The 27,218-nt window shown below is 35.8% G+C and overlaps 1 protein-coding gene and 1 pseudogene across 3 annotated transcripts; one reads left to right on the top strand and one right to left on the bottom strand.

Annotated features, from left to right (window-relative positions):
- The first annotated feature begins 16,791 nt into the window (after nt 1-16,791).
- LOC109000951 lies at nt 16,792-20,215 on the top strand. 3 transcript variants are annotated; one of them, XR_004802268.1, is made up of 9 exons: nt 16,792-17,063; nt 17,349-17,390; nt 17,599-17,901; nt 17,992-18,658; nt 18,839-18,944; nt 19,098-19,189; nt 19,386-19,429; nt 19,518-19,676; nt 19,810-20,215. XR_004802268.1 is itself a non-coding variant. In XM_035693427.1 (4 exons), the coding sequence occupies exons 1-4, from the start codon at nt 16,941-16,943 to the stop codon at nt 18,460-18,462; spliced, it is 939 nt and encodes a 312-aa protein (XP_035549320.1). In that variant the 5' UTR covers nt 16,792-16,940; the 3' UTR covers nt 18,463-18,732. The 3 variants fall into 3 exon arrangements, 1 of the variants encoding a protein (XP_035549320.1); XR_004802267.1 differs by having other exon boundaries at nt 19,518-20,215; XM_035693427.1 differs by lacking the exons at nt 18,839-18,944; nt 19,098-19,189; nt 19,386-19,429; nt 19,518-19,676; nt 19,810-20,215 and having other exon boundaries at nt 17,992-18,732.
- Nucleotides 20,216-21,511: 1,296 nt separating this feature from the next.
- On the bottom strand, nt 21,512-23,138 carry LOC109000939 (annotated as a pseudogene).
- Nucleotides 23,139-27,218: the final 4,080 nt, after the last annotated feature.

The following is a 27,218-nucleotide window of genomic DNA, read 5'->3' as shown; positions in this document are numbered from 1 at the left end:
GAAATGCTTCCCGTGTGACCTTTCTTGGCAGTAGGACTACTGGGAATGTATCCCGAGTAGCAATTTAGGCGACTACCGGTGGATGTATCCCGTGTAGTTCAATTAGGAGACTACCGGGGGATAATTTAAGCGATAATATACTGAGGAAAATGCCATTTGCTCCAACAATGGAAAATTCAAGCAGAAATGAAATAGACTAGGCATAAAATTTCCTCAAATGTTTAACATGCCATGGGTGAGGTAGCTCGTGTCCTTCAGCATTCTTCAGGCGATAAGTTCCCAGGTGACTGCTGCCTATGACAACGTATGGTCCTTCCCACTTTGGGTTTTTGAAAAGCACAACTCAATCTCCAAAAGAATAGGGCAATTTAGTAATTTTAAATTGACCAATGAATGTCCTAAATCACAAAATTCTTTATTTTATTATTATTATTATTATTATTTTGTAATAAAGAGGACTACAATCCAATTTTATTGAAAACCTCACTTATGGCAAAAGAAAATCGTGTAAACAACCGGATACGTCTGTACCAACTCCATAGACGGAGGGAGGAGACCAGTGGTTTGTTATTGACAATTTTTAATACTTACAGAGTCATTTGAAACTAATAATGCAATTTATTAAAATATAAAATAACTATAATACAAATGAGAGAAAAAAAAATTACGGTTTTAATTTTTGGTAAACTCTCTTTTATTTTGAACATGGTTTATTACTTTTTTTTTTTTTTTTAAAGAAAGTTATTTGAACGATAAATTTGAGTTGGCCGAGTAGTGTACTCTTATTTTATATATTTCAAATTATATTTAAATAAAAAATTCTTTTATAATATTTATTACTTTCTTAGAAGAAAAAATACTTTCAACTTTTAAAATCGAAAAGACTATTATTTCCTTACAAAAAACTTGATAAAAAGTACTCTCTAATCTCACATTGAGCTGAACAATCTCTCTTGCCCTAAATAATATTCGTACGTAACCTTGTGCAGGGAGCCGAGATTTGCAAAATCTATTCAGGTTGTCCTAAATAATATCCGTACGTAACCTTGTGCAGAGGGCCGAGATTTGCAAAATCTATTCAGGCCAGTAGTCAATTTTATTTATGTCAATATTAAAAGGACGATGCTACAGCTCCCGCTGGAGCTGTAGCATGTGTTTACATGTGTTTTATTTTTTTAAGTTGTTTTTTATATAGATTTTTTTAATATTTTAAAAAATAAAATAAATTTAGAACATCATTAAAAACACTTCCTTAATCGAAAAGTAAAAAGAAAATCATTAAAAAATACTTCCTTAATAATATTATGAATTTTATTTCGTGATTAATAAAATATTGTTTAATAATATTATGAATTTTTTTTTTATTTTTTAAAAACATTTAAATTATTAAAAACATCTATATAAAAAAAAAACTAGAAAATACACGTAATAAAACACACTAGAGCTCCAGTGGGAGCCCCAGCGGGAGCTCTAGCATTATTCATATTAAAATACTAGAGATATATTCTCTTTTCTTGTCGCGGTACTGAACTGGCCGTGGGTCCCACTCAAGTCGAGTATTTGTTTTTAAGAACCTAACTATCCGTACAGTTTCCTTGAGTTTGTCTCAACTGAACCGAGCTTTAACTCACAAAACAAACGAGAAAGCACTCTTGAAAGTTGAAAAACAAATCCCAAAGAATCGTACCGCTCCATTTTGTGAGTGACGTGATAAGTGTCACATTGAATTGCATCGCTCCATAGAATACTAGAGATAATCTCAACGATCTCACGGCCTTACCATTAAAATGTAAACAATAGATTAGACAGAACTTACCATTAACACGTGAGCAGAGTAACGATTGAGGGATGATCAATGCTCAAAACCATCAAGATGAATGCTATGTATCATAGTGGTACAAATGTAATAAACATGTATACTTTTAGATAGGAAGGAAATAATTGCAATCACTTTTTTTTTTTTTTAGAAGTAAACATTTTAGTCCTTGCAATCAGGAATGTGTACTTGATTGATTTTTGCAAACCATTTAAATGGCATATAGATCTAGACAAATATGTATAAATTTAATGTAAAGATAAATTTATGTATTTAGATGTTAAGATGAGTTTAAATATATTTATGAGAAGTTGAAAAAGATTGTGGACTTTGCGTAAAAAGAAGTATTGAATTAAAAAAAGTTATGAGTCCACATATAAAGAGGATAGTTGAGATGAATTTAGTAATTTGAGAATTATGTGTTTAGATATTAAACTCAACTTAAAGTTAGACTGATCTCAATTGATATCAGTTGAGCCTCTTCTACTATCCGAGCTAAGTGAGTTTAGAGAAATGAATTCGGGACCCAAATAGTATCCCGAATGGTTTTTTTTTTTTAGTGATTAAGAAAGTATTTTTTAATAATATTGTGAATTTTTTATTTTTTTAAACGTTTATGATGATTAAAAAAATACATTAAAAAAAAAAGTTGAAATGCACTATTCGGTAGACTCATTCGGGCTACTTTTTCGGTATCCGTAGCACTGCTCGTGAGTTTATACTCTAGATTGATTTGCTCCTGCCAAATGCAAGAGATGTCACCCAAATTGTCAAAGTGATGGCTCATGACGTCAATCGGCTTATAATCTTGAATAGAAAAGACAGCAACTTTCTATTCTAAGATTTTGCAGCAACTTGACAATCAGTCTTTTTCAGATATCACTTCGACAGCTCGGTTGAGGAATAATGGAGTATTTTACAATTCGTACGGATAATTTAAACCGAACGGTCAAACACAATTTCGAAGTTATATCTGAAAAAGACTTGAACGTAAAATCAATCTCCAGATCATGCACCCTGTCCTTCCTTCTCCAAGGTCGACATCTCTGCACTCCTTCTCTGCACCAGGCATCAAGCCGACGGCTACTTCCAAAATAAAAACTCTACTCAACCTCCGGTTCTCTAACCGCACGCCACTCCTGACATGGTCGAACCTACGTCGTCAAGCACTGAGGCCAGCCACGAAGACTCGGTAACACCAGGTATTATCATCGCTGCACTTCCCTTCATTGATACATCAAAATGGGTAGTTAGTTGTAGAATGTTGGTTGGGTAGTTGTTTCTCAATTCCTTGACGTCTCGTTATTGTGTTTGGACTCGTTATAGAGGATGTTTAGACTCAAACTTGCTGCATACATCCCTCTTTATTCTTCAATAGTGTATTCAATGGAAATTATAAACTCCTTTGTTTTTTTTTTTGCTAGCGTTACCACCTACGTACGCTTTTGTCACGTAAGTCACCATCAACAGGTATGGCCGACATCTTTTTTGTATATAAATTATGCTTTTTTCATCTCATCATATGCATTAGTTCATATTACTTGCTGGAATTCATATATCAAAATCTATATTTTATCCGCATGATTTCACATACCAAAATCATCATAATATCGTTGATTTAGCTCTTTTTAGTTTTTTTACATGGGTGATCCGGTCAACCGTCACACCGATCGAAAATTATGGGCCGATGGGTTAGATGAAGCACTCATTAACATGATGTATGAGGACGTTACCACGCGCCGAACAGAGCCGGGAAAGTTCGGCCAGAAAAATTATGATATGTATGTTAAACTACTTAATTATCGTGGTTCGAAGATATTTACTACCGAACAAGTAAAAGAAAAATAAAGAGGCTCAAAAAGAGGCAGTTCATGTTCTCTGAGTTGCTGGGACAGCCGGGTATGGAATGGGACAATTCCTCCAAATCTGTGATGGCCATTGATGTGTATTGGGAAAATGCCATCAGGGTAAGTTTATTTAACCTATACATGTTTCCTTTATTTTTTTGTAGTTGCTTAACAAATATCTTATACCTATCAAATCGTGCCGTTTTTTGAACTAGGTGAATAAGGATTGTAACTTTTTCCGAAATGTGGAGTACCCGTTTTGCTCCAAGTTATGCGAAATCTTTGGCATGCCAGCCCCCATAGACACAACGCAGATTCCAGCTGGCAAACAAGTGGAGGGCGGTGGTGAGGAGCGTCACCTTGGCGCTGAGGTGCAGAACCCCACTGATATTTCCATGATGACACCATCATCTGGTCCTTCAACATGCAAGCGCAACAAGGGCGTGGTTGAGGCTTCAGCATCAAAGCGGAGCAAGTCGTCTACGTCAAAAATGGACATAGATGAAGGGGGTGAGAGATTTAGCCTTTGTGTCGAATTGTTGATGGAAATGAAGTCCAAAGTGCCGGTGAATGATTGGTTTCGTGCCTTCAACGCTCTACATGCATCATCCGAGCTCCAGCGAGGCTTTTTAACTATGGATGATGAGTATCGATTGTTGTGGACCAAGTACTATATGGCTGACTGATAATATTCCTATAAATAAATCCATGGAAGAATGGGTATGTGTATAGGTTGCAAGGACATGGTGGGAGTGAATTTGTGCAGTGAACTTGGGTTATCAGAAGGTATGATTAGCAATTTAGAACTTGTATTCAGCGATTTATTAGGAGAGGTTTTTTAAGTCACTAGAACTTTATTTTTGTTCCATGATGAGTGGGTCCTGTAAAGTGCTTGTATGACAATTGAACTCTTTGCTTTTTGTTAGCCATATGTCAACAGAGTGGTTAGGGAGGCCATTTCACTTTGCCTGTGGAATTTAAGTTACCAATACATTATTAATTTGATAGTTTAATTGCTCCAAATAAAATTTCTTGAAAGCATTGTAGTTGGCTAAATAACCCTCACTGGTTTGTTTTTCCTTGTTTTCATAAATTACTAACCATTGTTTTGGTTTCATGCAGTCTTTGGTTATGAACCGCATTCAGTTTTGCCAATTGGCGTTGTTGCACTTGCTGACCTCACAGGTTTCATGCCACTCCCAAAGATAAAGGTCCTCGCAAGTAGTGTTGTAAGATTTTTTAACCTGAAGTTGTATACATTTTAAGGAGCCTTCCTCTATGTTCAGTCTCTCTCAACATGCGTGAGAAAATGATCAGGTGTTCTACACACCTTTTTTGAGGCACATATGGACGTGGTTGGGTCTTTGGCTTCATGCCACTCCCAAAGATAAAGGTCCTCGCAAGTAGTGCTGAAATCAATTATGATACTTATATGACTTAGTCTTGTCACCTGGAATTGCTTGTTCTTTTTAGATTTGCTGTTGCAGTATTTTTCATTAATGGCTTTGTATGATATGTTCCATCTGGTTTATTTCCATCGGAGGCTCAATATTTTCGGCCTTCTACTGATAAATTTAATTCATCTCTTTGATTAGGAATTGTTTAAATCCGAAGATCAAAGGTGTAGTAGTGTTTCATGATCAAGGTCCTTTAATATTTGATTACAGCATACGCCTCAACCACACTTGGGCTTTCTCGGGATTCCCTGATGTAAACACCATCGTGGACACAAGGGGTCCTTATCTCAATGACTTGGCACTGGGCGTGAGTACAGTAACAACAATGCAGTATAGCTTAAGTGGATTTTTGACTGTATGGTTCCCCTATTACCTCTTCCCTATTTTTTTCCTTTAATTCTGCCTTTTTATTTATAGGTGAAATAAACTTTTATTGAAACAAGTAGGATAGGATTTCCCAAGTACAAATTCTGCATTTCTTTGATATTTCTCAATCATTTTTGCAAGTTATGGTCTATGAATGCATCATTCACTTATAATTTTTTGCCTTTTAAGTTCTTTATTAATTTTACTTTTATCTTTTTTTGCTTTTCAAGTTTCAATTGGTAGATTGTAGGTGATTTTGATTAGAGAACATCCTAATGACAATTAGAATGATCTGTTGTGCCTCTTTTGCCGGTATTCTTTCTCAGCTGTTGCTTATCTTCTAAAGAAGAGAGAGCAGATTTGGGGACTTACAGGGAATGATTTTATCCTACCAGGAAACATGATATATGTTCTTTTCTTGAATTATATGATCTCGTCAATAGCTAGTAACTTCCCTGAATCTAGATGATGTAAAAGTTTATTGTTGCAATTCCTTGATAGCATACCAGGATCCAAGGGTGGAGGGTGACACCATTCAATCTGTATAAGTTCATGGGTTTCGTATAAAAAAAGAGTAAATCTGGTGCAGTCATCAGATATATTAGATTTCCTTTTCTTGTTTTTCCTCTCTTGTTTTTTCTCTTTTTAAGTGCTCAGTTGTATACTGCAGCACTGCTTATGTAACTAGGTTATGACTGTTGCTTTCTCCAAATTGGCGTTCATTTTTTTTTTGAGAGGAAAGTATCAAACTTCATTGATATCAAGAAACAAAAAGGAGGAAAACAGATTACAAAACTGGACAATCTACCAGTTCAATCACATCGTCAGCTAGCTCAAGGGAATCCTTGGCTAGACAGTGAGCAACCTGGTTGCCACTTCTTACAAAAGCCACCTGCCATTTCTTAAAATTAGACAACATTGCTCTAGTAACATGTAAGACCAACCCCACGCTATCCCAACAATCAGTATGCTTCTAGAGGCCTTGAATTACAATTTGAGAGTCACCTTCCAGAATAACAGATTGCAGCCCCATTTCCTTTGCCATTCCAACTGCATAAAGGCCACCAAGAGCTTCAGCTAATAGGGGATCCAAGACACCAGATTTTGACAGATTTTTCGTACCAAAAAGGAGCCCTCATGGTCACGAGCCACCAAGCCAATCCCAATTCTGTTTTTAGTAACACTCAGGGTTGCATCCCAGTTAATTTTGATGAACATGGGTATGTGGCTGATACTAGTGTTGCTGAGTACGAAGTGAGTGGCAACATATATGTTTGATGATTTCGTGATTAGGTATAGATACAAAATAAGAGTACTAAGATGGTAGTACACCAACAAATGATGAAGTCAGGTGTGCCAGCAGAGTCTCAAATGTAATGATAATGTCATGACTTCTGTTAGATGTTACCACCTAAGAGCTTGATGAGCATGGATAATTTCTGAAGTAAATACTGTTAATCCTTGATCTTTCTTGTCTCTAAATATTTTAAAACACTTCTAGTCAAGAGAACTTGTTATTCTGCAATTTCAGTCCATCATAATACTTTTTTCTTACAAGTAAAGGATATTATTAAATAAAAATAGGCATAGCCCAAGCACACAAGATGATATAAGTAACCGTACTAACGTAACTGTTTTTTTTATTTATTATTATGTTCACTTTATTATTAGGACATTGAGTTACTAGGCATAACAGTTCTCCATCTGTTCTCAAGGTTTGTACATAACACACTGATCTATTGATCTCAGTTTTTGAAATGTCAAACAAAGTTGTGTCGTCCATAAAACATGAAGATCATGCAGAAACATTCGACTGGGAAAGATCAGTTTCTGACACATCCAAGAAAGAAAGACTTGAGATTTTGCAGAGGAAGAGAGAGAGCAATCCAAGCAGCCAAAACATTGAAGCCTAAATATCCTTCGTTCGTGATGAAATTGTTGTAAAGAATGTAAACTGGACTTGTGGTTGTGAGGCTTTGTAATGAAATTCGTTGTGGTTGTAAAGAATGTGATGGACAGATTTGTTGATTACCTATCATATTTGACTTCCTCATAAGCTATTAACTTATACTTTGTATTCTTAAAGTTGGTTAAACTTGATGTTCATTTTTATGGGATTTTGATGAGATATCTGTTCGTCGATAAAAATTTAGAATATGAGAATAGCGAGTTTTCCGATGGGAGTTGGTTCCTGTTGAGGAAAATTTAGTTAATTGGCATATTCTAGTGAAAAACTGTGTAAACTTGTATTGTAACAAGTGTGGTGTGTCAAAGTGAAAAACGGGCCAACTCAAGTCAGAGAGTTCGCTCAAAGTGGCTCGACATTTCGCTCGAGCAAATCTCAAGTCAGAGACTTCGCTCGACACTTGGCTCGAGCTAAATTTAAGTCCGAGAGTTCGCTTGACTTGGCTCAACACTTTGCTCGAGCGAACTTCAAGTCAGAGAGTTCGCTCGACATGGTTCGACACTTCGCTCCAGCTACATTCAAGTCAGTGAGTTCGCTTGACACGGCTCGACACTTTGCTCGAGCAAACTTCAAGTCAGAGAGTTCGCTCGACATAGTTCAACACTTCGCTCTAGCTACATTTCAAGTCAGAGACTTCGCTCGACATAGCTCGAAACGTGGCTCGAGCTAAATTCAAGTCCGAGAGTTCGCTTGACTCGGCTCGACACTTGGCTCGAGCTAACTTCAAGTCAGAGAGTTCGCTCGACATGGTTTAACACTTCGCTCCAGCTACATTCAAGTCAGTGAGTTCGCTCGACATGACTCGACACTTAGCTCGAGCGAACTTCAAGTCAGAGAGTTCGCTCGACTTGGCTCGACACTTGGATCGAGCGAAAGTAAGTTTTAGAGAAGCGAATATAAAATGATCATAAAGCATCACCAAAAAGTTTTAGCCTTTACTCCATTTGGTCATGTGGTCCACTTCACAAGCTATTTGACAAATTAAATGATTTTTGAGGAAATGATATTTCGTATTTCTGAATATTGTCAAGATCACTTGTCAGTTTAAAACTTAAGTACTTATTAATTTTGATAGTTTATGTTACAAACTAAAATCCAAATGACAGAGGATTATATTCGCCCATTGTATAGCCATAACCTGTCATTCCAGCACCATAGTTAGAGTTGTAGCCGCCCATTGTATAGCCATAACCTGTAAATCAGAGGGTTATTTTTCAACTTCATTCAGAAACAACCATAAGAAAGGGAAAGGGAGTGAAAAGGAAAAGTTTGCAGGCACATTGATCAAGTAGAAATGTGCAATCGGCATAAGGATATTGAAATAATGATGATCCAAACATATAACCAATCCTGGAATAAGTGCCGAAATATTGGCTCAATAACTTTCCCAGAAGTGTGTGTGTGTGTGTGTGTGTGTGTGTATATATAAAGAGTAAATTGAGGGCATCGATTGTCAATATCATCCCAGAGACACACCTACCAAGTAACTTATACCATGTGATATACACGAATGAGTGTGTGAACTACAATAATTTTCCAATATCCCAAGCATGCATTAGAACTGAACTAAAAGATGCAGTTGTGAGAAAGAACCCTGCCAGTGTGACCCTGTATGGATTCAATATTTTGCTTCTTGGTTTAGGGTTTTTTCCTATTGTTTTAGCATTGTTCTACCGTTGTTTTGGCAGCTTCGAGTTATCTCTAGCATGATTTCGGTATTGTTCGGCCTTCTCCAACTATTTTTTTTGGGTGTTTCCTGGTGTTTCAACGATACTAATTTTCCAGTGATTCTAACACCAATTTTCCTTCTGATGATCAATTTTTTAATTTCTTGATTATTTTCCGATCATGTTTTTTGGTCTCTTTCTTTCTCACTCATTTTACTAGATCTTTCTCTCTCTAACTCTTGGAGTTCATTACTCCATTTTCTAGCCACCGTCATTCTCTATCAAATCTTTTGGCAACATTAAAGATTGCAGAGAATTAACATCTATGGGCTTGGTGTTATTATTTCTATTTTTCTGCCTTCCCTGGCTAAGAATCTATGGACTTCAAGCAATCAATATTTCGTTTATGGACTGACTATATAATGCAAGTTCTGCTGCAAGCACAAATCAAGATGTTCCAGCTTGAGGGAAAGAATTAGAAATACTATTTCACCCATGTAATTATGTTACATTAAAGCTATTTTAGTTTGTTGGCTAATTAGTTTTGGCTCTTTTATAGATAGAGCTCATTCTATGCAAGGAAGAAATATTGCAATACAATTTAGATTTATCATTTTTCAATCAGTCATTTTTCTGATTTCTCAGTAGCTTTTCTTTACCTCGGCTCCAATTTTGACAGAAATGCTGCCCAAAATTAATTTTTGGGGAATGCTAATATATCTCGTTATTTTTTTAATTATTTTTAAATGATCAAACTTGTCAGATACCTTTCATGACAAAATGTTAAGTTATATACAGCCTTTAATAAACGATTACTATTGGAATTAAGTGCTTGGGATGCTTGCTTACATTTCTATTTTTTAGTTAACTCATTACAATTCCCTGAAGTCACAATTGACCTTGTGCATGCAGACTCAGCCTGAAAGGGACCACACAAAAAAGAAAGATGGATGATAGGAATCATGGTCTCAGTCACAATAGTTAAATTTGTTCTCATGGCATACTGTCGCAGATTCAAAAATGAATTTATTAAGGCCCATGCTCAAGACCATCTCTTCAATGTGATCACAAACTCAATTGGTCTTGCAGCAGCAGTTTTAGCTATCAAATTCTACGGGTGGATCGATCCTGTTGGTGCTTTGTATTGTGTTAATAGAAAAATTGTAAATGGATCATTTGGTCGTAATTGTAATTGTAATTGTCGAATTCTCTATGAATATTTTGTAAATGTGTGCTTTGCAAGATTTGAATATGGCTATGGATGTTAAATTATTTGATTTGTGAGAATGGTACTGTACGTGTACATGTGTTGGTTTAGTTTTTGTGAGAATGATATTGGCTTGGATGAATGGATATTAGTTGCTTGCAAATGGAAATTGAGTTAGAAAACTCATATCAGTTGCATGGAAATGGAAAACTGAGTAGGGAAAGAAACAGGGGATTCACAGACGAAAAAATTCTACACAACTTCCTACTATTCAGACAACCTCCACACACCACACTTTTTTTTAATTTTTATTATTTTTTTATTTTATAAATTTTTTAATATATGAATATTAAATAGAAGAATTGAATTAGTTTAAAAAGAATAAACTTAATATATGATACTGCGTAGTGGTTGATTAGAAGTGTTTTTCATTCTCGATCTTTCGCTCGATTGCTAGATTTGGTGATTTTCTCGAGAGAAATACAGGCAGTCGCCTAAGTGGCTGCTCGCATCCCCCAGTACGCCTATCGCCTAAGTGGCTACCCAGGATACATCCCCCGGTAGTCGCCAAAATGGGGCTACTTGGGATACATCCCCAGTACACCTATCGCCTAAGGGGCTGCTCGGGGATTAGTTTACAAATTTATGGGGGATGTTTCCCCACTCGGGATAAACTTTTATCGCGTAAGGGATAAAAATCATAAGGAATGGGCATTGAGTTCCAAGGAGTGACAAACTCATAAAAAATATTTCAAATTATTAAAAAAATACATAAAAAAAAAAACCAAAAAACTTTTTTTTCACTTGGCGGGAATCATTCGCTTTGGTGATTAGTCCACCATGGAATGCTTCCCGTGTGACCTTTCTTGGCAATAGGACTACTCGGGAATGCATCCCGAGTAGCAATTTAGGCGACTACCTAAATCATAGTAATTAATATATATTTATCTCTAGTCGATGCCAAAACCAAAGCTTGGCATTGGACAAAGACTATAATCAAGTTGCTGCAAAATTCCAGAGCAGAAAGTTGAATCACATCAAGACCTTTGCGGAAAGAGTAGTGGCTAGACCGAGAATCCACCGAGAAAGGCAAAACAAGTTTTTTCCTTTTATTTTTTTTTCATTCATTTTTTTTTATATTCTTGAATATCTTTTTTAAAATAAAAAAAAAGTCACAACATTACTAAAAAATACTTCCTTAATCACTAAGTACAAAAAAAGAAAAAAAAAAACCAATCGGGACACAAATTCGGGACCCATTCCCAAATCATTTCTCTAAAATTTAGAAGGATAATAACATTGTTCGTGACAACGTTCACTTCACATTTTAAAAAAATGTTACTGAAACAATAATCGGAATCCAGACTGGTGGGATGCTGAAGATTTAGTAACAACTTATTATCAACTGTAAACAATTAACACTAGGTCTCTTCATTAGGTATAATCGTGCGGATGAAGTTATGGATCATACAACATGCAATAATAAGATATCGTTGCCGAGTTGGAAGGTATGGGGGCATTAAATTTAAAATTTGAAAACGCTTCTTCAACACACCAAAAGTTCGTTCAATGACATTCTGAAAGTATGAATAGCAATAATTAAATAGATCTTTATATCCTTTGAAAGTACGATTGCCATAACTTTCAGATCTGTGGTACCTTACCCTTGGATACGACGGCATAAATCCTTCGGTACAGGGAAATGCCGAATCCCCTAAATAATAATAACCTGAAAATTTACTACAACATTAATCATTTCTTCTATATTCACATTATTACATTTCTTACTTTGTTTGATCAATATGTTACGCTATAATTGATGTGTATATTATTTTTTGCTGTCTTGCTCTCAACTGGGCAAATTACGTCCCTTGGACGTGCTACCTTCCGGATTTTAGGGACCCCTATAGTGTTTAATTCCTATTTATTAACAAACTCTTTTAAAAATAATATGTTTTGTAGCCAATTACTGCTAACATGCATGCATATTGACATATATATGCATATATATATTTACATTTGGTCAAATATCAATATATGTCATTTTCAAATTGTAACACTAATTGGCTGGAAATTTGTTTTCGGGGCAGATTGAGGTTGAGGCAATTTAAACTTATGCAGATATTAGGGAACTAGAATATTTAGTTGCGGATCAAAATGGCTCATGAAGTCAATTCCTGATATCTGGGCAATGGGCATGTATCTGATAGACATGGCATATGACTTGTGAGAATTTTAATCTTTGCATTAAATGTATATATATTTATTTGGATCTATATGCCATTTAAATCGCTCACATAAATCAATTAAGTACACATTCCTGATTCTAGAGAAATTGTTTACTTCAAAAAACAAAAAGTGACTGCAATTATTTCTCTCCCCCCTAAAAGTATACATATTTACTACCTTTGCACTATTATTGTACACAACATTCATCTTGGTGGTTAGAAACTTTGGACATTGATCATCCCTCAACCGCTATTCTGCTCACGCGCTAATGGTGAGTCCCGTCTGATCTACTTTTTATATTTTAAGTCTTCTATAATCTCACATTGAGATGAACAATCTCTCATGCCCTAAATAATATTCGTACGTAACCTCGTGTAGGGAGCCGAGATTTGCAAAATCTAGTAATCAATTTTATTTATGTGAGTATTAGAATACTAGAGATATATTCTCTTTTCTTGAACTGGCCGTGGGTCCCACTCAAGTCTATCGCGGTACTGATTTGCAAAATCTATTTCGGCCAGTGGCCCAGTAGTCAATTTTATTTATGTGAATATTAGAATACTAGAGATTATTTATGTGAATATTTCTTGGAATACTAGAGATATATTCTCTTTTCTTGTCGCGGTACTGAAATGGCCGTGGGTCCCACTCAAGTCGAGTGTTTGTTTTTAAGAACTAACTGTCCGTACAGTTTCCTTGAGTTTGTCTCCACTGAACCGACCTTTAACTCACAAAACAAACAAGAAAGCACTCTTGAAAGTTGAAAAACAAATCCCAAAGAATCGTACCGCTCCATTTTGTGATTGACGTGAAAAGTGTCACATTGAATTATACTGCTCCATAGAATACTAGAGATAATCTCAACGTGAGATTGTAGAGTACTTCAAATATAAACAGCAGATTAGATGGAACTTATCATTAATGCGTGAGCAGAGTAGCGGTTGAGGGATGATAATGCCAGGAACCAATTCCCATTGAAAAACTCTCTATTATCATATTCTAAATTTTTATTGACGAACGGATATCTCATCAAAATCCCATAAAAACGAGCATTTTAATGGTAAATTCTGTCTAATCTATTTTTTAAATTTTAAATATTCTATAATTTCACATTGAGCTGAACAATGTCTCCTGCCCTAAATAATATTCGTATGAAACCTTGTGCAGGGAGCTGAGATTTGCATAATCTATTTCGGCTAGTAGTCAATTTTATTAATAATGCCATCACCATAGTTATGGAACTCCAGAATTCATGTGGCACTATCCACATCCAAGAATGTTTATATATGAACATCGCTATTTTGACTGAGTTCCAGCATCGAAATCTAGACTCTTCATTCAAGCATTTCCTTCACACCCCACATGGGTGCGAACATTCACAGGCAATAAGATTTTCCGTGCACAAGTTTGTTTAAATAAATTAAGAAAAAACACGTAACTGAAGTATTAGTACATTCTGGTATGCATGACAACACAAACAGTTTACAATATAATTCACTGGTCTATACAGTTTTTCAAATATCATTACTGCTTATAGTAACTGCATATTGAATAACAATATTCATGTAAAGCAGGGGGTTGACTGAAATATACTATTATTGTGTAACTTTTCTTTATTTCTAGCAAAGATAATCCAAGAAGTATATTAGTTTATATTATTTCTAGTCTTTTTTGAAGGATCGTGCGTGGTGTTTAAGTTTGATGTCAAGGAAATCCTTTTTTTACCATATATGGCCACCATCAAGAATGAGACTACCAAATAGTGAATTACTAAATTCCAGAAAGTTGAATCTGAGCTAAACCAAATATGCACAGAAGTTTGTGGCAAAGACATTAGTTAATTTTTGGAAAGGATTCGGAATTTTATTTCTTCATCTGCATAACAAGTATTTTAGCTACATATAATAGCTAGTACAAAAAAAAAATAAAATTTAAACGTAGTTTAAAGATGCAAGTCTTTTAAACCAATAGATGTTAAAAGTGCACATATCAAACCTGCCAAATATGTGCAGATATTGACAAAAATAAGATATCTCCACCAATCTTGTTCAAAGTAGATTTATGTCAGATTACAACTCCTATGTACAAGTGGTGGCAGTTTCAGCAGAGGACCACAAGGGAAGCCCTTTGTTTTGGAGACACTTACTTCTATTTCAAATATTGCACTTATTGACATATTGCAATGCTGGGTTCCCAAGTCCTAACATCAAACAAAAAAAACATTACCACCTGGGAAGACAAAGAAATTAGAATACTAGAGATATATTCTCTTTATACGTAAGACCGAAAGGTACTTCACGGGAAAAGCGAAAACAAATTTCACAATCCACCTGATGTAGGACACGAGTTAGAGTAATAGTGGCAAGGCAATAAAGACAATAAAGGCAACGCGTTGGACTTTCTCTCCGCACCATGATGATTCTTGCACTTCCACCATTTACATGCTGATTTTCTGCAGAATTTCCACAGACAGCAACTTAATTTATTTCCTTCCTAGTTTGTCGTTAATTTTCTTTTTAAAGCAATACCTTTACTTTCTTGGATTGATATATATTGATCTCCATTAAGAGAGAGGGAGTAGATTGATATATATTGTTTGCCCCTTTGTTTATCTCTGGAAGACAGATCTTCCCCTGTTTTTTTTATTTTATTTTATCTAGGTTCCGCTACGTCACCACCTTTATCTCTTCTTGTCATGGTACATTGGTACTGAACTGGCCGTGAGTCCCAACACTCTGCTTGTGTTGTTGAAACCATGTATGCTCTTTATCGCATGTGAATGCAAAATTGGTGGAGATATCTTATTTTATTTTTGTCAATATCTGCATGTAACTGAACAATTCACCTTTATCTCTTCTTGTCAGGGTACTGAACTGGCCGTGGGTCCCACTCAACCCGATTGTTTGTTTTTAAGAACTAACTGTCCGTACCGTTTCCTTGAGTTTGTCTCAACTGAACCCAACTGTCCGCTCCCAGCGGTGTTAGTATAATTGTTCTTCTTCCTTTTGTTTTTTTTTTTTACATGTATTTTTTTTTTTATTTTTAAATATTTAAAAAAAATAAAAAAATCATAATATTATTAAAAAAATTTTCCTTAATTACTAAGTAAAAAGAAGAATTAAAAAATAAAATAAAAAATTTCAATAGTAATATCGAACTGTAAAAATTAACGGTAAGAGTATATTTTTTTTGTTTTTACTAGTTATTTTCATGTGTTTTTTTATATATATTTTTTAATATTTTTAAATATATATATATATTTTTAAAAAATTTATAATATTATTAAAAAATATTTTCTTAATTATATAATATATATATATATATATATAAAACTAAAAAAAGTGTAAGTGGTGGGCCCCAACGGTGCTAAAACCAAAGCCTAGTATTAGACACGACTATAATCAAGATGCTTCAAAATCTAGAGCAGAAAGTTGCTGTCTTTTTTGTTTCAGAATGGACCTATTGAATCACATCAATCTACCTTTGCTGAGTTGCAGAAGGCTTCTCGAAACCTTCAAAATATAAGTTTGTTACTACACTTTTTTGGTTTTTGGAAGAAATTAATACACTTAACATATATAGGCAAGAAGTGAAAAAAAAAGAAAAGAAGGATAATAACACAGTCCGTGTTCATATTTTAAAAAAATGTTACTGAAACAATAATCGGAATCTAGGCTGGTGGGTTGCTGAAGATTTTGTTACAATTTCGTTTAAATGTTGAAGTGAGTTGAGTTGAGATGATAAAATATTATTTTTTAATATTATTATTATTTTAAAATTTGAAAAAGTTGAATTGTTTATTATATTTTGTGTTAAGATTTAAAAAAATTGTAATAATAAATTGAGAGAAATTGGGATAAATTTAAGATTCGTTTGTTTTTAGAAATGAGATAAGATGAGTTGAGATTAAAGTTAAAAAGTTGAATAAAATATTGTTAGAATATATTTTTTAATATTATTATTGTTTTAGAATTTGAAAAAGTTAAATTATTTTGTATTGAAAGTTGGTAAATTTATAATAATTAGATGAAATGAGATGCGATATTTTTTTAAAAATATTATTTTTATTTTAAAATTTAAAAAAATTAAATTATTTATTTTATTTTACATAAAAATTTTAAAAAAATTATAAATTATAATGATGAAATAGAAGCTTTTCAAAATTTTTGATTTTCCTCTTGAATACTGTTGAAGTGATTTCTAAAGGACTGAGCAACCCAGGTGCCCCTTTCTTTCCTTCCTTCCCTTTTCCCTCCTTCCGTTTGCTTTATCTTCTGTACGCATCATGGCAAACATTGAACGGTAAAATCGATCCCAGCTCATGCCCCCTGCTCCTTCATTCTCCAGCTCAAGGCTCAAGCCCAAGTACGGAGTATAAATTGAAGATGCCGAAGAGGAACGGATCCACCATACCTCATCTGACCTCACGGCGCCCCACTCTCTCTGGCCATCTACGTCGTCAAGCCATGAGGCCAGCCACGAAGGCTCCGAAGACTCGGGGCCACCAGGTATTATCATCACTGCACTGCCCTTCATTTTACATCGCTGAATCTCTTAAGCTTGCAGACAATGTTATTGTGTTTGGACTCATTATTGATACATAAAAATGGGTAGCTAGGTATAGAATATTGGGTAGTTAGTTGTTTCTCAAGTTCCCTGAGGACTCGTTATTGTGTTTGGACTCGTTATAGAGATGATGGTTAGACTCGAATTTGCTGCATACATCCCTCTTTATTCATCAATAGTGTATTCAATGGAAATTATAAACTCTTTTTTTTTTTTTTTTTTGCTAGCGATACCACCTACGCTCTTGTCACGTAAGTCACCATCAACAGGTATGGCCGACATCTTTTTTGTTTATAAATTATGCTTTTTTCATATCATCAGATGCATTAGTTCATATTCCTTGCTGAAATTCATATCTCAAAGTCTATATATATCCTTCGCATTAATCCTTCAAGCTTTCACATACCAAAATCATCGTAATATCGTTGATTTAACTCTTTTTAGTCTTTTTACATGGATGATCCGGACAATCATCAGACTGATCGGAAGTTATGGGGCAATGGGCTAGAGGATACTCTTATAGAGATGATGCATGAGGACGTTATTAGTGGGAAAGTACGGGCGGGAAAGTTCAGCTGTAAAAATCACGTGTTGTATGCTCAACACCTTAGTACTCTGGGTTCAAAGCTATTAAACGACGAACAAGTGAAGGGGAAAATCAAGCGGCTGAAGAAGAGGCATCTCATGTTCACCGATTTGATGGGACAAACGGGTATGGGATGGGACCCTTATACGAAAGCTGTGATAGGCAGTGACGAGCATTGGGCAAATGCCATCAGGGTAAGCTAATTTAATCAATAGATGTTTCATTCATTTTTTATAGCTTCTTAACCAATATCTTATACCAAATTGTGCCATTATTTGAATTAGGTGAAAAGTGACTGGAAGTATTTCCGGAATGCGGGCTGCCCACTATACGCCGAGCTATGCACGATCTTTGGCGCGTCAGTTGCCACTGGCACACAATCGAGAGTGCATGATTTTTCAAATCCCATTGACATATCCCGTCGCCCTGGTGAACAAAAGGGACAGGCCAACCCATATCCAGAAGACTTATGCAGTTGTGTCGAGGAGGTGAAGAACATGCCCGTTGCACGCCGCAAGTGCGATGAGGGCAAGGCTAAGGCTTCCGCATCAAAGCGGAGCAAGGGGATTACGGACAGCGATGGTGCCTTTGCTCCCTTTGGGTGTTGTGTCACTTTGCTGATGGGGATTAAGCCCAAGTTGTCGGAGGATAATTGGTTTCGTGCTTTTGCCGTGCTCCGTGATTCACCTGATGAGCGGCGGGGCTTTTTACATATGAATGGGGAGTATCGGCGATTGTGGGCCATGCATTGTTGACTTCTATAATTTCGGTCTGCTCTATGTTTTTAATTGAAAACACCTGTTTCTTGTTTTTCCGTTGTTCTCTATTTTTACTTGTTTATGTGATTTATGTTTGTACTGTTGGTTGTTTTTTATGACTGGTACCTGAAAATTCTGGGGTGCTTTACTTCTATTCTGGGGTGCTTTACTTCTATTCTGTTGGTCTTTTGAGGTACAGAGCTGATCAATGTATATTTCTTTGGTGTATCCTTTATTAATGTGTAAAATTAACATTGAATCTATGTGTTTAGTCTGTTATGCTATTACCACCAGGTATTCTGTTATTCTGAGTGAGCTAGTATAATAATTTGTATCATTGGATGATTTTTAACATGAGTTTTCCATTTTGTAGGTGCTGCTGTTGCTCTTCTTTATGCACCAAAAGATTTGTTTCTAAGCTGCCACACGTCAAATGGTACAATTATGTGATGGTTGAGTGGCACTATATTTAGTATAAGGTGGAATTTTGGTATATTATAATCTTTTATATGCACTGTCTTGGTCTGAATATATATTATGTTCGTTTGGTCACCTAGTGCTATTGATAGAACTTTTATGTTGTATTTTATAGTAGTAGTTGCAGCACTAATTCTGGAATTTTATAATTCCAGAACTTATCAAAAAAATAATAATTCTGGAATGGTGAAAGGGTTTCGAAGATCTGGACTTTGAGGGTTGCCTTTGGGAATCTCATCATACAAAGGTAAGACGGTGAAATGTTTTGTAAAACACTTTGTTTTGCTTCTCGTTCTCTTATTAGTAATTTTTTCTATTTGAGATGTGTAGCATGGTATTGACGTTGTAATTGAACATAGATCATATATATGGTTTTCAACTGTACTAACATAACTGTTTTATTTTTCTTTTTTATTTTTTTATTGTGTTCACTTTATTATTAGGACATTGAGTTACTAGGCATAACAATTCTCCATCTGTTCTCAAGGTTTGTACATAACACACTGATTTATTGATCTCAGTTTTTGAAATGTCAAACAAAGTTGTGTTTTCCATAAAACAAGAAGATCATGCAGGAACATTCGACTGGAAAAGATCAGTTTCTGACACATCTGAGAAAGAAAGACTCAGGATTTGCAGAGGAAGAGAGAGAGCAATCCAAGCAGCCAAAACATTGAAGCCTAAAAGTCCTTGTGCGTTTCTTGCGGCCCCATAATATACGAAAAAGTTTTATGGTGAGCCTCCACATGATGCAATGCAAGTTAATGTTCAAATACTTTCTTGAATATGCTCTGATGAGTTGCAGTTCTTCTTTGCCGTTACTGCACCTCCTAAATTTGCTGCGAAATATTTTTCTCTGAACCAAAGTGTAGAACTTCAGACTTCTGATAATGGAAGACAATGGCATGCCATGTGCTGTTACCATAACAAGAGCTGTTCGTCAATGAAGATAACAAAGGGATGGAGTGCATTTGTCAGTGCAACAATTTGAAAGAAGGTGATGCCTTTGTCTTTGAGCTCATCAAGAGGATGCCTACTGTGCTTGAGCTCATCAAGTTTTAAAGTAGATGAAAAAGTTGACTTTTCCAACTTCCTTTAGATGATGAACTAGGGTCGATTTCTTCAAATCTCATGATTTATGATAAGAAAAACTTGGCCTATCTCCTCTATTGTGGCTTCTTAATTGCGGAAGATAAAACAAACATTGGAATGGAAGTCTTTCTGATACCTTTGGAAAGCTATCAACGCCAATATCCATTTTTTTTTTTTTGAAATCAACGCCAATATCTTCCGAGGGATTGAAATATTTAGTAAATATTTAGCATTTCTCTTGTATACTCCTATGTACTAGTAGCTTCCCTTTGTGATTTCTAATAAAATTTCAATTACTTGTAAAAAAAGGTTTTTCATTTTAGTGATAAAGGAAAAATATTCTTGGAATATGCTTTGGGGGAAGACGATGGGTCAAAATGTTTAAACAAACATGGAGAACTGAAAAGCTACTATTCTAAAGAAGTGGATTTGGGAGAGTTGCTAAAAGTCTATTAAAGCGAAATTGATGGACTTGGAACAAGAACTTTGTTTTCAGTTTTCTACGGTGGAGATTGCTAGGTGTGCTGAACCTAGGCCGGGCCGTGGAACCAATTCCGTATATGGAAGTAATACCTGAGAATATATAAATAATTAATTATATTTGGCGATCACCGACCTGATTCAACAATCTTTTTCATTCCTATCTGAAGAAAAAGACTTCACTTTTATAAGTTGATTAATGCCAACAAAATCACAATTAATAGATCTCCGGAAAGGACTAGGATTCATTCCGAACTCGCATCCATCGAGGCTAGCTCTAAAGTTTGTTTTCACAAACTTTTCAACTAATCTCATTTAATTATTATAATTTTTTTTTTAAATTTTTATACAAAAATAATAGTAAAAAATATTCTAACAATATTTTATTTAATTTTTTAATTTTAATCTTAACTCATCTTATCTCATCTACAAAAACAAACGAGGACAAATTTATCTTACTTTGTTTTTGCCACAGTACTTGCAAAGCTAGCTTTTAATATTTGTTTGTTTTTAAATCAAGTTGCTTTTTATATTGTTTTTAAATAAAATTTTCACCTTTTAATTTATTGTTTGATATATTAATTAGTCCTTTTATGTGTATGATCATTAAGTATATCACATTAACATTAATGTCAATTGTACGTGAAAGCGAAAAATATATATACTCGCAGACACAATTTTCCAAATTGCATGATGTCCAACTCACGAAAATACATTGCAGTTTCGCACACCATAACCCTGAACAGAAAGGAAGGCTTTACATGTAGAGGTATGCTGCGCATCAGCCGGAAGCCGCAGCACACCTCACGGGTATATTTTATTTTATTTTATTTTTCACTCATTGCGTTGAGTGTGCGCTGGCTTCCGGCTGATACGAATATTTTTTCTTACATGTATAAATACCACAAAACAGGCGTCAAGTATATATAACAAGTACAACCATATACATCTTCTCAATAAAACTAAAAAAGGACGAGAACAGCTATAAGCCGTACATTATTTTACCCTTCTTTCAACCCGCCCATAGATTGGGACCACCAATGCATCACACAAATTCAAAGCGCATAAGAAGCTTTATAGATTTGTATTTCTCTCCCTCAAGGCTATGAAGTGGAACTGCTCGAATCCCACTTCTCAGTTCGGACACGGGTAGACATGTTTGGCCTTCGAAATCATCCTTTTCATACATGTCATACTCGTGAACTTCAATTCTAAGCAAAGCCAGTTCTGGGACAGACAGTGGAAACTCAAATTTTTCATTCCAATCAGGCACCCAATTATCCTCTAATGTCTTTGTTTTCTTCATTATAGTATCAGCAGACATCCCAGCAATTCAAACCTCCATACATATTGATCGTTTCTCAAATAAGGAAGAATTTCAAAAAGATCACGAGTTGCTGAAGGGCACCCGAGAGAAAAGGGGAATGGGTGGGTGCAGCAAAAAGGTCAACCAATATTACATAGCTATACTAGTTAATAAAAGGCAAGACACCCGCCGTTAAGGCAAAACTAAAGTAACTCAAGATATTTATCAGAATCATAGCAGATAAGAAAGGCAGTTACACCACAAGCCAAACTAGAATAGAATGCAGCTGTATGAATGAGGACATTTTTGTAGATTCAATCATCTTACCCTCACATAGAAATCTGGTGGGGAAAACGCATCGAAGTGCGTGTGAGTGAAATCATGATACCATCCTTCCCCCATATAGACAGTCACCTATTGAATAACAAGAGAATTATAACTCTTGGCCAAGATGTGAACATAATACATATATACTATAGAAAGCACTTCCCTAAAAGGATCAAGGAAACTAAATTAAGACAGAAGCCTAACCTTCAGAGTTTTTTTCACCGGCAATATAACATTAGGATCAAAGACCTCATTATGTGGACCAGTATTCAACAGGAAATCTGGTTTTTTAATATAACCACACCCACCATTTGCTTTGAACATTCCATGCATCAACCACAGTGATCTTCCATGCCCCTGTCATAAGGAAATTAGCAGATGTAGAACTCTTTGAGAGAACATCTTTCACAGGCAGGGATCAATAGTAGGACCAAGCTTAATTCACCGCTCAGAGTCTCACACATACACTCACCGTAGTACCCAGTCACAAATCCAATCCTTCCTTCCTATCAGGAAATAAAATGCACACTCATAGACATATATGTGCGGATTTCTTATCTAATAGCTCCATTTAAAAGGCAAACACTGCTAACAATTTTCATATACAAATACCTAATTAATTAATTATTACTCATAACTTCAGAACATAAGGTGTACCAGTAATACGGTAGAATGTTTTTTATTTTATTTTATTTGAATTTTGTTTGTAACACACTAGAATGTTAGAAGCTAAATATCACACCTTCCTCCAATGATACTCACCCAAAAAAAAAAAAGGAAAAAGAAAAGGCAATTTGATTTAACAATAAAGGGAGTAGGTACAGGCTTACAGCAAGATATTCCCAACTGACAAAAGATAAAGAACAAACAAACCTGCATATTAAACGCAACCGTTTGAGCTCCATGCGACCACCCAATCAGTGGGTTGTAATTTGATGAGTCAATGCGTATACCCTTTGGATAAACCCTCAGAATATTTCGCTGGGTAAACCTACAGGAAGCCGAACATGGGAAGACTTGATTGTTTAACAATCAAGATAGAAATTTATATTATTATTTTTTTCTAAGCATATAGAAATTTATATCATTGCATATGAAAGCTTGTTGATATGTTACTGTAAATAACCTATATGATAGTTGCAGGAGACAGAAAACACTACATTACATGATGGCTACGGCAGGGTAAAAAAATAAGAGCCCCCATTGAGTATCAATCCTTAGACCTCCTATCTTAGGCAATAATTTCATTCAACCAGATAATTGCCATCCCACCAAAAGATGCCCTTCCTAACCATGACTATCAGCACTTTAAACTATGTTATAAAATATATATATATTCTTGCCACCAAATTGACTCAACTTATTGAAGGATCTTTAATATTTGGTTCTTCATCTCGGCTCATTTATCACATCTACTGCATCAAGCATTGCCAAGGAACAAAGAGAGCTGTATCAAGGGACACACAGAATTGGTCTGGCTTAAAAATACCAGAAAACCAAACCAATACTGCTCATTGACATAGCTCATCTGTTGCAGAATTAGAATTTCTTCTGATGCTAGACATATAAAAATACACAGAAGTACCCATAATCCACCAAACGTATTAAACTGTAGTCTCAATAAAATACACAGAAGTACCCATAATCCACCAAACGTATTAAACTGTAGTCTCAATACTCCCATTAGCCAGCAACTCCTTTTTCAGAATGGGCTCCATTACAAGTGCCGCATCGCCTTCCACTAGAACATTACTCCCACACCCATGTTACGCTAGTTCTAGAGCCTCCCAGCTAAGGCCTCTGCTAAGAATCGATTATTCTGGTCCAAGTACGCAGTGTTTTAGCTTGATGATCTCTAGCAATGACACCAAGCAACCGTGTCCTTATGTCATTGATATCTCAATACTTGATGCAATTTGCATGCAGAGGGATCCAACAATGCAAATTGGGTGGCTTTGTCATCTTATTATTCCTTGGTATTGCTGTGTATGAAGCATGGGGTCTTTTTGGTTTTGGCACTATCTGACATAGAAATTGCACACTCTCTAAAGTTTGTATCTCCTAAATGGAAAGAAATACAAAATCAATGTCCAGGAGCAGAAGAATATGCAATCAAAATGACCATCTCATTCCAGGTTCATATCTTTTACAATCCGACATGATCTACCAACCTGATCGCACTTCACGATTAGAAGCTGTCTAGTACAGAAGCACATCCACATCTATCAACCTGATACTAATATAAAATCAAACCCACATCTGTTAAAATGAACTCACAAATATTTTTAACAACCCATGAAACAAATGTAAAGTCCAAACCGCACACTACATGGGAAAACCAATAAATATTTTATAACTGCCCTTGAAGGACTTTTACAGAAATTAATAGTTCTATATCTCTGAATGCCTTGCTCGGCTCTTGGTTGCTGTACTTGTAATTTCACCAACACTTGTACCTTAATCTGTAGGGTTAAGATATTGTAATTAGTAAAATTGGATGGCCAAATAAATCAACTACAAACTTAAATGAACAACTTTATACATTTTAAGTACATTTCTAAGGATACATACCAATGATAACAAAACCAAAATCCCCAACTACAGCTCCAACTGTGTTCCATCTACCCCCAGTTGTGTTCCATCCACCTCAAGTTGCATCTATGAATACCTGGGTTGATGAATTCTCCATCATTTATACATTGTAGTAACTAGAATAAGGAACTCAAAACTCTTATTCTGCATCCTAATAAGATTACTGCGCCAACAAGAACTGAACCCACCACTCTGTTATGAGGCCACACATTGGGCTTAAGGGTGGAGGCTCGGTAGGTAATATACGAGTGAGCCCAGGACCATTTGAAGGAACGATGCGTTGGAGGAAGGCAACACCGTAGCTGTGAATCAGTGGAATAATTGATCAAAGCCATGTGCTTGTGTCTACAGTTTGTTATTGTAGTATTTTACTATTTTGTCCTTTTCCAGTTTATTGGTCCGCTTGTAAGCCAGAGATTGGCATGTGTAGTTATGGGCAGGGAAGGAGCATTACAAAGGGAAATTACAATCTCATTTGCGGGGATCATCTAGAAGAATATTGTTGAAGTTACTTTCTGTTTTCATGGAGGTTGAGTATTCCTCGAAAATACTCAGTTATCATAATATAGTTTTCATACATTTCTCTACAATTCACCCGAGTTCATATCTACAATAAGAATTTCCCAGCGAGTTCATTACAATTGGTATCTAGAGACACCGGTCCTTCATGGCTGATAAGTGGGCTGAGAGATGACATCCGCCTGCTAGTGAGGATGTTTAACCCACTAAATCTGACTAATGCTTTTGGATTAGCAAAAATTCAGGAAGAATACTCAAACAGTTCCAATAAATCTGTGAGAGGCTGGATGGAGAAATCCATGGGCTCTTCAAACTCAATTCCTACCATGGGAACTCACTCAGGTACCTCACAAGGATAGGGGCAGCATGGACAGAAATTATTGAGGCCATTTAGACATTTCCACAACGCTGATGGATGAGAAAAGGAAAAAGGGACTGTGCTACCATTGTAAAGAAAAATGATGGACATCTTGAGAATGAAAAAGAAACCCTCGTAGAGAGTGGGGGACATGACGAAACATTTGATGTTTCAAACCCTGCAAAGTATATCGAATTGAGGCCTCTTCAACTCTCTAAGACCTAGTATTGTTGGGGGCTGAATTGAGGGATCCCATTGTGAAGAAAACACTCGAAATGTCCCATGCAACAACTTGGGCTGAGATTCATTGTCGAGAGACACAGTTCTGGATGCAGATCATCGCTGCTAGAGACAAATCTACACAAGGTGTTTCTTGTGTGTATTTAGGTTCAATCTATATCTTTATCTGATGTTTCCCTTGCTGCCTTCTAGATTAGTTGACTTGCCTCACCATTGCCGCTATTATTAATATATTTTTCTTTTCTTTTCTTTCTAAATGACAGGTTATGAGGTCAAATTTTAGGTCATCATGTCCTGGGTTGGTGGGGCCGGCTAGCTCTCCTTCCTTCTCGATGCTTATCAGTTCCTCCAGCTAGGCCTTTCTTTTGCTGTACATAAAAGTTTAGCACCATTAGTTTGGTTTCTTCCTCTCATGTTTGATTATGACTCTAATGCATATTTTGAACAAGTGTTTTCCCCACCTTTGTTCAGAACAAAAAGTGATCAATAACGAAGGCTTTACTGACCTGCCTCATTGTCTTTTAATTGCTGATTTTGACAAGCCATCGCCACAAATATATGGTGGGGATACTCCAGCTGTGAGTAATGTTTCTTGGGAGTTGTCAAACCCCAAAAGTTCTTCCCCTATATTTGAAGGCAGCACAACATCACATTTGGAGGTGCTCGAGTAGACATTTCAAAATCAGGTAATTACCAGTCTTCAGTCCATGGATCCATTTAAACATGAGTCCATGACCAGTCTTCAGCCAAAATCAGCTTTTGATGTTTCGGATTGACTACCAGTTGATTATACACCTTATCGTGAGTATTCGAGGAAATTCATAGACCAGGCATCATCACTCGCTGATATGGAACATTCAACCACCAATGAACATTCCATGCAAGAGTTGATTGAGAAGTACCATTGTGAGAAAGTTAGGTATGAGGATATTTGTCACATCCATGTCGAATATCGCAGGCCATTACTATTATCGAAGTTTGGCATGAAGTTATTGGAAACAATTAAAGAATAAATCTGTAAGGATTTTTGGGGTGAAGGGTTCAAGGTTTACGGTTTTGGGGTTCAGGGTATAGGGTTTTCGGGGTTTTCGGGGGGTTTAGGGTTCTGGGGTTAGGGTTTAGGGTTTAGGGTTTAGGGTTTTAGGGTTTAGGGTTTAGGGTTTAGGGTTTTTAGGGTTTAGGGTTTAGGGTTTAGGGTTTAGGGTTTAGGGTTTAGGGTTTAGGGTTTAGGGTTTAAGGTTTAGGGTTTTAGGGTTTAGGGTTTAGGGTTTAGGGTTTAGGGTTTAGGGTTTAGGGTTTAGGGTTTAGGGTTTAGGGTTTAGGGTTTAGGGTTTAGGGTTTAGGGTTTAAGGTTTAGGGTTT

Source organism: Juglans regia, chromosome 8, assembly GCF_001411555.2.
Source record: "Juglans regia cultivar Chandler chromosome 8, Walnut 2.0, whole genome shotgun sequence".
Lineage (NCBI taxonomy): Eukaryota > Viridiplantae > Streptophyta > Magnoliopsida > Fagales > Juglandaceae > Juglans > Juglans regia.
This window is presented reverse-complemented; position numbering and strand designations above follow the sequence as displayed.